At 40.2% G+C, this 11595-nt stretch overlaps 1 protein-coding gene across 1 annotated transcript in view; it reads right to left on the reverse strand.

The window, feature by feature from the left end:
- LOC146654628 (calpain-5-like) overlaps positions 1 to 11595 on the reverse strand; it is a 34054-nt gene that overhangs the window by 19715 nt on the left and 2744 nt on the right. Inside the window, exon 2 of the mRNA XM_085380966.1 lies at positions 4971 to 5130. Coding sequence (XP_085237092.1) covers positions 4971 to 5126 — 156 coding nt within the window. The 5' untranslated portion in view covers positions 5127 to 5130. The remainder of the gene's footprint in view (positions 1 to 4970; positions 5131 to 11595) is intronic.

Consider the following 11595-nt stretch of genomic DNA (forward strand, 5'->3'; position numbering starts at 1 on the left):
TATTCTTGGGTAGAAGTAGAAAAGTACTATACAAGAACCAATCCATTTACCAAAGCCTGGAAACATGACGATGAGGTGGTGTCAACAGGTGTTAGCTAACAGGGAGGGGACACAACAGCGAGAACATAACACTACAAAAAGAAACAAGTCAAACTGACCGAAACAAACAGACTGACAAAAACAGTAAACAGGAAATGACTTGGCACAAACTCGACATTTAGTCACCACCATGTGACCACACCTGAGCCGTAAGCACTAGCTAGCTTGGTTAACGAGTGGCATCCGTAGCCCATAAGCACAGACACAGAAAGCTGTTGATTAGTGATAAATAACAAACAAAAAATAAATAAATAAATAAATACTCATTATCATTTAAAACTGATGCACAAACTTTTTACACAGGAAGCAAAAATAATAATTTCACCAACAGCACAAACTCAGTCGACAGATCCACTTTGTTATACCTGCTTAGCATCAGCACCTTTATCAAAGCAGCCACAGCAGATGATTTGACAGACAGCTCAGCCCTCCCAGAGCTGAAGCTGAAAACTATCCACAGAAACCAAAGCTAGTTTTTGTACCAGGTCGTGAACTTGTTTATTTCTGCTCTGAAGTGAGACATTTTAATATGGGACTGACCCGTTCTGTTGAACACAGCCTCAAGTGGACGTTAGAGGAACTGCAGGCTGGGGCACTTCACTTTTTTTAACCCTCGAGGTTGCTGCCTTATAGAGCTTGAAATAATAAGCTCTTGATATGATCACTGGTTTAAATATACAGCTGTCTTTTGAGTGCTGGAGCTGAAGCATTGATATTGAGTGCTAAAGTTTCACGAGACACCACAGAGAAGTCAGGGTTAAGTTTAGGGTGTAACCAAAGAAATATTTCCCTTATCTCTCCACTCCCTGAACAAATCAATAATATTGATCAAATGCTTTAAGTGCTCTGCTTAATAATTTAGCATGAATAATTAACAGTAAAAGCATACGAAATACACAGAAATCACTCTTTCATAGTGTATATACACTACAAGCCTAGAGGAAGACAGAAAATTACACATTTAATCAAATAAGACTCAATGAGAAGCACTTAAAGAGCAGTGCATTTAGATTTTATGCAGGTCAAGGAAAAAAAAAAAAAAAAAAAAAAAAATCACAAGACAAGAAAGAAATGAATCTTTTGACTCAGCATTATTAACGTGAAAAGCCGAGCACGGATTCTGTACACAGCAGCAGAGCGAGGCTGGAAATCTGTTAAGCAACAATTCCATTACGAGCACGATGTTCAGCCAGCATCTGAACTTAAACAGCTGCTGTTCCACTGCATAAAGCTTTCCTAAGGTGCAGTGGGGCTGACTCAAAGCCTCTGACAAGAGGCACTTTTGCAGTTTAAGGATCCTAAACAAATCCAACATGGAATTAAGGCAACATTTGACATTTATCCACCACATTACAAAAGTAATAATAGGTCTATAAAAAAACGTTGTTCACTTTTAAATGATCCTCATTATCTCATACTCTGTCTTGGTGAAGCCCCTCAGTTCATTTAATCTGAAACAAGCTGTTTTAACTCCTTCCCTTTAAGCCAACTGTCTTCTGATTTGCTGCTTCTTGAAAACAGAAGGTTTTAACAATGGGTGGGTGGAGCTTCTGTGCTCAGTCACATATGTGTGAGATGACCATAAATAAGGAAATATAAATTCTCACAAGTAAAAACTGTATGAAGCTAACGGTTACGCCTTTTCTTCATTAGCAGAAACCTGCAACGAGTAAAATGGCTGCGCACAAATCACCACCGTGGTCCAATGATGAGGTGCAGACAACCACCCTGAGATAACGGTAGCCGAGTAAACTTGTATTAAATTGGCTCTAGAGAAAATCATCAGACACTTGGCACACTTAGCTTGATAAAGCTACCTCCTAAATCAGAGCAAGCTAATGTCTCAGTCACACGAGTAAAAACAGGAAAGCTGTACTGATTTTTTTCACATTCTGGAGAGCTTGAGCGTTTTGAACACTCTCGGTCACTTCTGATCGTAAGGTGATTCCACAGGTTGCCTGATCGGACTCAACCTTCCTGCAAACAGTCGCAGTGTGACCTGGACTGACTTCAGTCACGCAGAGAAGTTGTTGGAGGTTTGCAAATAACTGCCTGTGGATGAGGAATACAGAGTTCGTCACGTAACGTTAAAGGTATGTGCCTTTTTCCACGTCACGCTGTGCGCCACGTTATCGTTTACAGGAGATGAATTACAGAATAACAGTATTTTGTCTCTATCTGCCAATCTGACTATCTTCAGGTTTTACACGCTTACATACACACACGCAGTTACTGTCCCTCTATTTAGAAAGGCAGAGGCGTCACGGTGTGATTATTTTACGTGTAGTTGTTTTTTTCCTGTGTAATAATATTCAACATTGCTATCAATGCATTTTTCAATCCCTCTGCAAAATAGGTTTAAAAACATAAACAGCTGGGATACTGTTTGTCCGTGATTTGAACCGAGGGAACAAATCGTGGCAGGATCAGCCTGATATTATTCGTATCCCGCTGTAACTTTACTGTATAAAGAGCTAACATCTCCAAAATGTCAGGAGTAGTTAGTCATTACAACAAGTGTTTGTGAACTAAAAGTCAAGTATGTGGGATGCTGTTTGTCCGTGATTTGGAGAGCCCACCAATCCTGCAGGGAGACCTACCTCGGCACCTGTGCAGGTGAAGCCAAAGGGAAGACATGCTTCACCATATTTTCTAGTCTTTGGCTTAGAATGAAGTTGGTTTGGAAACATATTCAGCGATGCTTCATCTCCTGCTTTGCGTTTGTGTGGGCGCCCCGTGCTAGCAGCGTCCAAGCGTCGTTTTGTTTTTTCCCCTTTTCATGCCGCGCCCCCCCCCCTGCAATGGCTCTGCGCCCCCCCTAGGGGGCAGGCCCCACACTTTGGGAAGGTCTGACGTAGCACATCATTATATACCAGCTAGCCCAACTTCAGTAACCCTACAAACGTCACTGCTGTTTAGTTTTCTGTCTTCATTTATGTTGGAAGTGACAGCAGAGCTGCACGTATGAATTTTTTCAGAAATCTCTCAGTCAGAACATGCTACATCATGTTTAGGTAACTAGCAAAACTAGCGAGCTAACTTCCTGCTAACTTCTAACTCCGTTAAATGTAATAAATTCTGTTTTCACGAATGCCTGGATGTTAAACTTCATAGTTACACCTGGTAAAGCAGCAACGCTGATCGTTTTATTAAAGATGAAAGAATGTAGACAGTTTTTAACTCTCAGTGAAGCTGTGTGTTCGTTTGACTTTGGGACCTGAAGAAGACAGAGTTTAGGACCCAGATTACTCCCAGATTTACGAGCACCTTAGTCCGACAAATACGGTAATAACGACGGCCTGCTTGCATGTTCTACAAAAAAAATGTGTTTTGTTTTGTATCTGACGGACAAACACCAAACCAGTGAAGTTGCACCATTTTTAAAAACCAATTCTGGTTCATCCGTTTCACTCAACAATCTGCTTTTCCCCTTTGAAAACAAAGGCACTGCGCATGCACGTTTTACCCATATTCTATCTCAATATTTCATTTTCTTATCGTTGCCTAACATTGTCGGGCGACCGTGGCTCAGGGGGTTGGGAATCGCATCTGTAACTGGAAGGTCGCCAGTTCGATCCCTGGGCTCTCTCCTGGTCGTTGTGTCCCTGGGCAAGACACTTTACCCTACTTGCCTACTGGTGTTGGCCAGAGGGGCCGATGGCGCGATATGGCAGCCTCGCTTCTGTCAGTCTGCCCCAGGGCAGCTGTGGCTACAACCGTAGCTTGCCTCCACCAGTGTATGAATGTGAGAGTGAATGAATAGTGGTATTGTAAAGCGCTTTGGATGCCTTGAAAAGCGCTATATACATGTAAATCCAATCCATCATTGTACCGGTATTACCGTGAACGGTATAATATGGCCCAGCCCTAGTCACAGTTGTATTTAACTGTTATATTTAACAGGAACAGTTCAGTCAAAAGCTTCACAGAAGGTGCTTTTTGCTCAGGGTGAGTGTGAAGACGACCAGTTGTAAAGCACTTCACACCGGTCACAATACAAAAGTAAATTCAAGTTCCTTTTGTTCAGTAACTACCAGAAACTGCTTACAACATGAACACACACACACGCACACGCACACACACACACACACACACAACTCCTTGCTGTTGGCTTGAAATTCCATGAATTCCTCTCCCATTCAGCCGCTTTAACCTCTCCTCTCTTTATATGGAGCCTTGTCTCATGATCACCGCCGCCATTCCCAGCCTACTGCCTCTGTCCGTCTCCACCGTGAATAAACAGCTGACCCTTCGTCTCTGATGTATCACTAACGCTCCACCTTCTTTGAGTTTACTGTGTTCTTCTTTCACACAGGCATAAAATAAGAGCTCTACAAAAGATCGCCAGCGCGGATGATTATGCAGCTGATCCCACTGAGCTGTAAAAGATGGAAACAAGCAGCAAACACTGAGAACTGCAGTTCCTCTAGTGGCCACTTGAGGCTGCCTTTATAAGAAACTCAGTCCCCATAGCTCCCATGTTAAAATGACCACCTTTTCAGCAGAAATAAACATGTTTAAAGTGTGTGACTAAAAGCAGGGCTGGCCTCTATGGATAGTTTCCCCTTTTATAACGACTCTGTGAGGGCTTATTCTCTTTTATACCTCATCTCGGGGTTATATGAGCAGCTGTAGCTGATATTTAAAGACACTGAAACAGACCTCACAACCGTGTTTGTTTTCTGGCCTGTTACGTGATACAAACCATCAAAGAAAATATATTTTTTAAAATACTACTAACCTGACTGATTTCACTTTGCAAAATATCATCTGTCATCATTATTATTATTTTCCACATGTATACAATACGTATCAGAATAATTGTGCAGCACTACTACTTCCCCTCTCGGTAAAACATTATTTTCACTCACATTTGGCCTTTTCCAGGTGACTCGCCCAATTTGATTTCGCTGGTAGAACAGAGACTGGTCGGAGGTGGGGAACAGAGGGTCTTCAAACAGAGTTCCTTTATGCTGGCACTGCCTCCTCAGAGCAGAGAAAGACTGACCCTCGTACGGCACCGCCATCCTCCTGCACAGAAACAAAATGCTTTACAATGAAGCACAAACAGCATTTACACCAGGGGCGGAGCGGGGGGGTGGCTTACGGGGCTTAAGCCCGGGTTGTTTTGTCAGAAGCCCGGGGTATTTTGGAGTGTAATTTTTTCATAGTTAGATGCCTGGCTGACAACTGTATAAAACAAAAAGTACACACAATATTCGAAGCACATAGTGCACACTGTGGGAATTTACGACTGTGCGTGAATCCCCCCCTGATATTGGTATGATCCAAGCTCAGGCACTAAGCGACTGAGCGAGGGGGCGGGGCAGCTGCTGCCCGTGAGTGCGCTGTTGGAGAGACGGAGCCAGCCATACTAAGGAGAGCTTAAGTTTGACCAGGTACCAAAGCAAATCATTCGTACCGTACAAATAATGTAAATATGACGGTGCATCACGAAAGATTGATATGAAACTGATCACTTGACCAATATTATTTTACTTGCTCTTCAAGTGAATCAACAAATGGCGAAATGAAAATCCGAACAAATGCTATTTTTTTTAGAGAGTCTTAGCTTACGTGTGTTTATTTCATATTTTCAGTTCTTACCCTCCCCGACTAAATCGGTTTCAGTTATGTACTGAAACATAAGAATGGACATTCGAGGCTTCTTTCAAAGAAAAAAACTCAGGTAAATGTTATTTTATATATTATGCTTTGTATGTTGTTCAGTATATTTCTATGCAAAACAAGAGGGATTTCAGTACACAGCAGGATATTTACATTTGTAACCAGATATTTACACTTTAGGGAGAAAACATAAAACATTTTTACTGTACAAGATCAATTTAGAGTAAACTTTTGTTTTAGATAAATATTGAAATATATTTTGAATTAGTTAAATGTCAGAATAAAGAGAGACAGAGCTGTCTATTTTTTATCACTTTCATCAAATTTAGGAGTACATGTACACTAAGTTTATTGTTAATTAATAAGAAAACTCCAGACGATTCCATTCTGAGCTGAAGAAGCTTCTGATAGGTTAGTAGAGTCCATGTGAGTAAACTGGTGGCACAGCTGTGGATGCATATAAGGCAAAACACAGAGCCTGTTTCTTTGACATGGGAAAATCAAGAGATGTCAACCAAAACACCAGGAAAAGAACTGTGGAGCTCCATAAATGTGGCTCAGTTTGAATACAATTTGGTGCCATTTGCAATTAAGAAATACAGATAGTTTCTCTCTTTACTCTCAAAGTTAACAAATATGTTTTTTATATTTATCAATCTAAAAAAATAAACATTTAGTCTGATTTGATGTTACAATTAAAAAGTGTTTGTGTTTTGATCTGAAGAGTTTGTAAATATCTGGTTTCAACTGTATATTTGATGATTGTCAGCACAAAGAGGGAGAGAGAGGAACAGAGAGGGAGATGGAGAATGAGGACAGAACAGAGATGAACAAGAGCAGGTGAGACACACATGTTAGTCAAATGGTTGTTTACCAAAAGTATAACTGTATCATAGGTACTCATGTATCTAGTACCTAGTGTTTCTTTTTAGGTTTGCTATTTTTCAAATTCTATATTTATTATGTTTTGCAGGCTTGTTTGCACAACAAGGCTAAATAATTATATAAACTTTTCTCAATCTAAATATTGTACTTTGGTAGAATTAAAAAAATAAGTGTAGTGCAGGTCTATGATGATTTTTAGTGCTACTATCATCTAGTTCTGATTCTGGTTCTGTCTTGGTTAAGTCCTCAGTAGTCCTGGTTTTGAACTGTTGTAGTCCTGTTTTAATTCCGGATCAGTTCTGGGTCTGGTTGAATTGGGGTTTAGTCCTCGTGTCTTGATACAGCCCTGACCTTGTTCTGCCTCGCTGCTTAATTAAAAAACTAGTTTAAGGTGTCTTGCACATGTGATAAATATTTTTCCCTATATGAAGTCATTCTTTTTTGAACAAAAGTCAAAAAAGAGCCTATTAATCTTTCAGTCATTTCTACCCCCCCCCCCCCCCAAAAAAAAAAAAAAAAAAAAATCCCACATGCATACTACCCTTTAGGGCTAAGCCCCGGGTGTTTCAAATGTCTGGCTCCGCCTCTGATTTACACGATATATAATTACTGACTCCTCACTATCAGAGGGCTGTGCTGTGAGGAAGGATAAGGGGTTTAATTAGTTAGCCTCCTATGAAGTGTTGGGAAATTTATCAGCATATGCAAAACATGAAAAGACTGGAAAACAGTATCACCATTGCATTCACTTGTAATTATGCCATGTCGTATTGACTCACAGGTTTGCTCCCTTCCCTTGCAGGCTTTGGTCTTACTGACCTTATTCCTCACACACACACACACACACACACACACACAGTCTGTGTAGCGTACTGAACCTCTTTATATTGTTCTAATATTACAGTTTTATGTGAAATGACTGTTCACACCATATGACCGTGGAATGGGGAATCGCAGCTTGACACATCCAATCAATAACCGCCTTCACTTACTGCACAGACAGATTGTTGATGTTACAGTAAGTGAATTCAGTTAGTATCAAAAACATATCTGACTATGTTGAATTTCATTTCAACCACAACACATCAAATGAGTCTGTCTGAATTTAGAGGTCAGTCTAAAGGAAGAGACTTCACCATAATCTAATTACATGGACAATATATTTACCATCTGAGGCAAAACCAACTATTTAGCCACTATACAACCCTAAACCAACAGCAGCATGATTAGCATCACGAGTCATGTTTTAGGAGGGTGTGTGAGTGTGCAGGAAGGGCTGTATTCTTAATAAAACAAAAAACCTCTTATTAATGATAAAAAGCCATAACGACTGATTAATCTTCTATATTTCCCATTAAAACAGTCAGAGATTTCTAAGAAGCCTCAGTGTCTCCTGATCCTGTTCAAGGCCTCACACTGCACACAGAGCTGTGGATGAGGAGTAATAACAAGGGAGTACTTCTTTAAAACTCCTTAAACATGCACAACACACACACACACAAGATAGTCAGATCATCACCAGTCATGTGACAGGATAGCAAACAGAAACTCGGGCGGTCATGTTTGACTACGGATCGGCAGCAAAGTAAATACACGATCAAAGTTTCATGCCTGTGTGAAAGTGTAGTGACATTAAAGCCTGATCTGACCAAAAACGTCCTAACAGCAGCTTCAGCTTCCTGTCAGATAAATAAAAAGTGAGACAAAAAGAGGAAGGGCTGTGATTTGTTTCCCAGGTGGAGAAACCAGAGGCCTGCTGAGCACTAAAGGAATATTTTTATTTTGTTTTCCAGGAACGGGATTGCATCCAGATTCAGAGTGACTCACTGAGGTTAGAGCATGTTTTCTCACACTGATCTACAGAGAAGGACTGACCACAGGACTTCAGCTGAAAGCATTCCTCAATTAAACACTGTATTCATTGCAGGAGAGCTGCAGATGCCACTTAGTACTACGATGTTCAGATATTCAGGATACATTAAAGGCAGATTTTTTTTGTTTTTAAAAAGTGACTACCAGGTAAAATAAGTCACTGTGGCAGGGCGTGGGTTGTGGCTCAGTTGCAGGGGAGGGGTGGATCAGTGGGTTCAGGGTGTGGTGTCAGGACAGGCTGATCAAAACAGGTGCTCTTCAACACCTGGTCATGCCTTCCCCATTTCCATAGGGTCACAGCTGTGTGCTTCGGGTCCTTTTTGTGTCACAGTGGTGCCGAAACCCAGGAGCTCATCGAGCCGGGGCATGGGATAAGCATCAAACTGTGACAGTCACCTTATTTATAAGGACACTCAGAAACAACTGTGCTGTACAGCTAAAAGAATACAATAAGAAAATCAATAAAACTGAAAACAACAAATAAAGTCATTAGAACTGAGTCGCATTAAAAGACTCAGACGCTAAACAACACGTACAGGCAGGACAATCAGCCTTCAAAACAATGCCACAGTTATGAAAACTGACATGCGCATGTCATGCATGTATGAAAATTACTGGACTGACATGAATCTACCTCTGCTCAGACTGAGCTCCCATGCAGACTCTTCACTGGAATCATCAGGCCCATTTGTAATGATATCACTGTCAAATAAGGCCAATAAACACGGAGATGATGCTGAACAGAGCAGAATAATGAGCGCGTGTGTTTCCCCCAACAAATTAGATTCCTGCTTGGTGGTCTGGTTCAATAAACACAGCCACAGAACGGATTTCCCGAATGATGCAGAAAACACTGAACAAGTGCATGGCCTCCGTTTTAGTTTACTTCCTGTTTTATTTGAAACTTGGCTCCTCCTTTGTGCTTTTCCCACTCGATGGAGTATTAGGGCCAGATTAAGAAAAAAATATATTATCGACCATTTTGACACTAAAGTCGAAATCTCGGGATTAAAGTCGTAATTCTACTTTGAGAAAAAAACAACAGAAATCTTCACATTTAGATTTTTTCCCCTAAGAATACATGTTCAACGTTATTTTTGACTTTATTCTACAAAAGCAATCTAATTTTTTTTTCTAAATGTAGTCTAAACTCTGTTGTGCCTTAGCGCCTCTGTCAGGGCTGGCGTTTTATCTTACTCTCCCTCGTTTTTGTTTGTTACAAACTATTATTTCACCGGAGTTCATTCCCGTGTCTCAGGAGCTTTTGTTAAACGTCCCCGTTTCCTCCCGTCATCAGCACACAGAGTCCTCCTGCCAACATTTACTAACTACAAACTAAACGTGACACACTTATGGATGTAAAATGACTTTGATAAAACTCAAAACACTTTAAATATTTCAAGATTTAAACTGAAGACCTTTATATTCATGTGGACAAACATGAACATACAGTTAAGCCAAGTTCGCATGACGCGTGACAAAAAACAAAAAACAGTAAAACGACCAGTAAGACAAAAAGAATAAAGTTTGAGAAATATAAAAATACTGAACTTACATCATGCAAATAATAACTTTACATTTTTAGATCCTCTAACATGAACTTATTTATTGCTTTTTAAATGCAGCTGAAATGAACCTTTATTACTTGGGTTTTATCTGCAGAGCTTTTAAATTTCAGAAGCGCTTCTACAGAAAACGGCTCGTAAGACATCTGAAGGTTGAGCGAACGTAAGAATAAACATCAAATGTACGACAGAGTGAAAAAGAACAGCCAGTAAACATTTCTGAAGGGAAGCACGCAGACCCTGAGTGGATCTGAGCGAGCGTCTGTTTAGAAGAAACCACTGTGACCTTCTTCAGCAGCATTACTGAGCAATGACTCACTGCCTGATGGGAGGAGGGGGACGCTGCGATTTTCTGTGTCTCGTATTTACAGCCATTTTTAATAAGTCGTGGCAACTTAGTGGCACCAATAACAGATTGATCACCAATAAGATGGCGTCTCCACTGATTTGCATGAACAGTTGATTTGCAGTTATTTGACTTGAAGATGAAAGTAAAAAATGTTTCAATACTACTTTTGTTTCTGGGGGTCTGTCATTGTTCCTCAAAATGAATGTAGTTATATATAAGTTCCTGTTTTGAGGTGGTTTTCCTACGTGACTTCATCAAGTTTATTCAGATTTTATGAATGTAAATGTGTTAAAGAGACAGCACGTTGTTTCTAAGGACATTAAAATGTAAGGTGTGATGATATAAAGCAGAGGTGATGTACGTTTATATCCTGTTACGGTGGCAGACATTCACACTGAAGTGCAGAGTACACACCAGTACAGCTGTGCAATTAAATGTGAATTTGATTTACAACCTTGGCTTTCATTGAATATTTATATTAAACAGGATAATAAAGATAAATAATTATCGTGCTGCAGTTGGTATTGTAGTAATGCTCTCATTTCATCACATCCTCTTCCTGGTCCCTCCATAAAAATCTCAACCCAGCAGAATTTGAATTAATGGAAATCCTCTTAATTAAAAGAACAATTTTTCATGTGTAAGATAAATAACTAATCTCAGTGCTGATTGAAATAACCTATTATGATTTCTGCCATAAAGGAGCAACAAAAGTTTAGAGTCTCGGTTTCAGACCGTTTTCCCCCCCTACAGAAGCCCCACCCACCAGCTGTTCACACTTACCCTTTGTAAGTGGCATCCAATCAGAAGAAAGCTGGCTTATAAATCCTCTAAAATAACGTTGATGTCAAAAGAGGACATCAGTTTCCAACAATGGCGGCAGCTAGTTAGTGTTAATATTACTCTTATTATTCTTAAACGTTTAACATATTTTCAGGTGAGAATGTAGCTGTGTAAACTTCAAATATCTGCTCAGTTTATCAAGACACCACATATTTTCAAAAGCGCTCCGACGTTTTCAGAGACGTCTGTTACCCACCAGCTCGATAGCTAGCCGGGGGCAAGGTCACTAGAGCCGGTGAGAACACCGGACTCCCGGCAAATCGTTTTCAAACCCACCGCCATCTTTCACTACTCAGGTTAAACGTATATAAGTCACTTAGATAACTTCAAAATGTTATTGTTTGGCTTTTTTTT

This window comes from Rhamphochromis longiceps, linkage group LG14, assembly GCF_057381845.1.
Source record: "Rhamphochromis longiceps isolate RC_006_pf linkage group LG14, R_longiceps_female_GT1.1, whole genome shotgun sequence".
NCBI lineage: Eukaryota > Metazoa > Chordata > Actinopteri > Cichliformes > Cichlidae > Rhamphochromis > Rhamphochromis longiceps.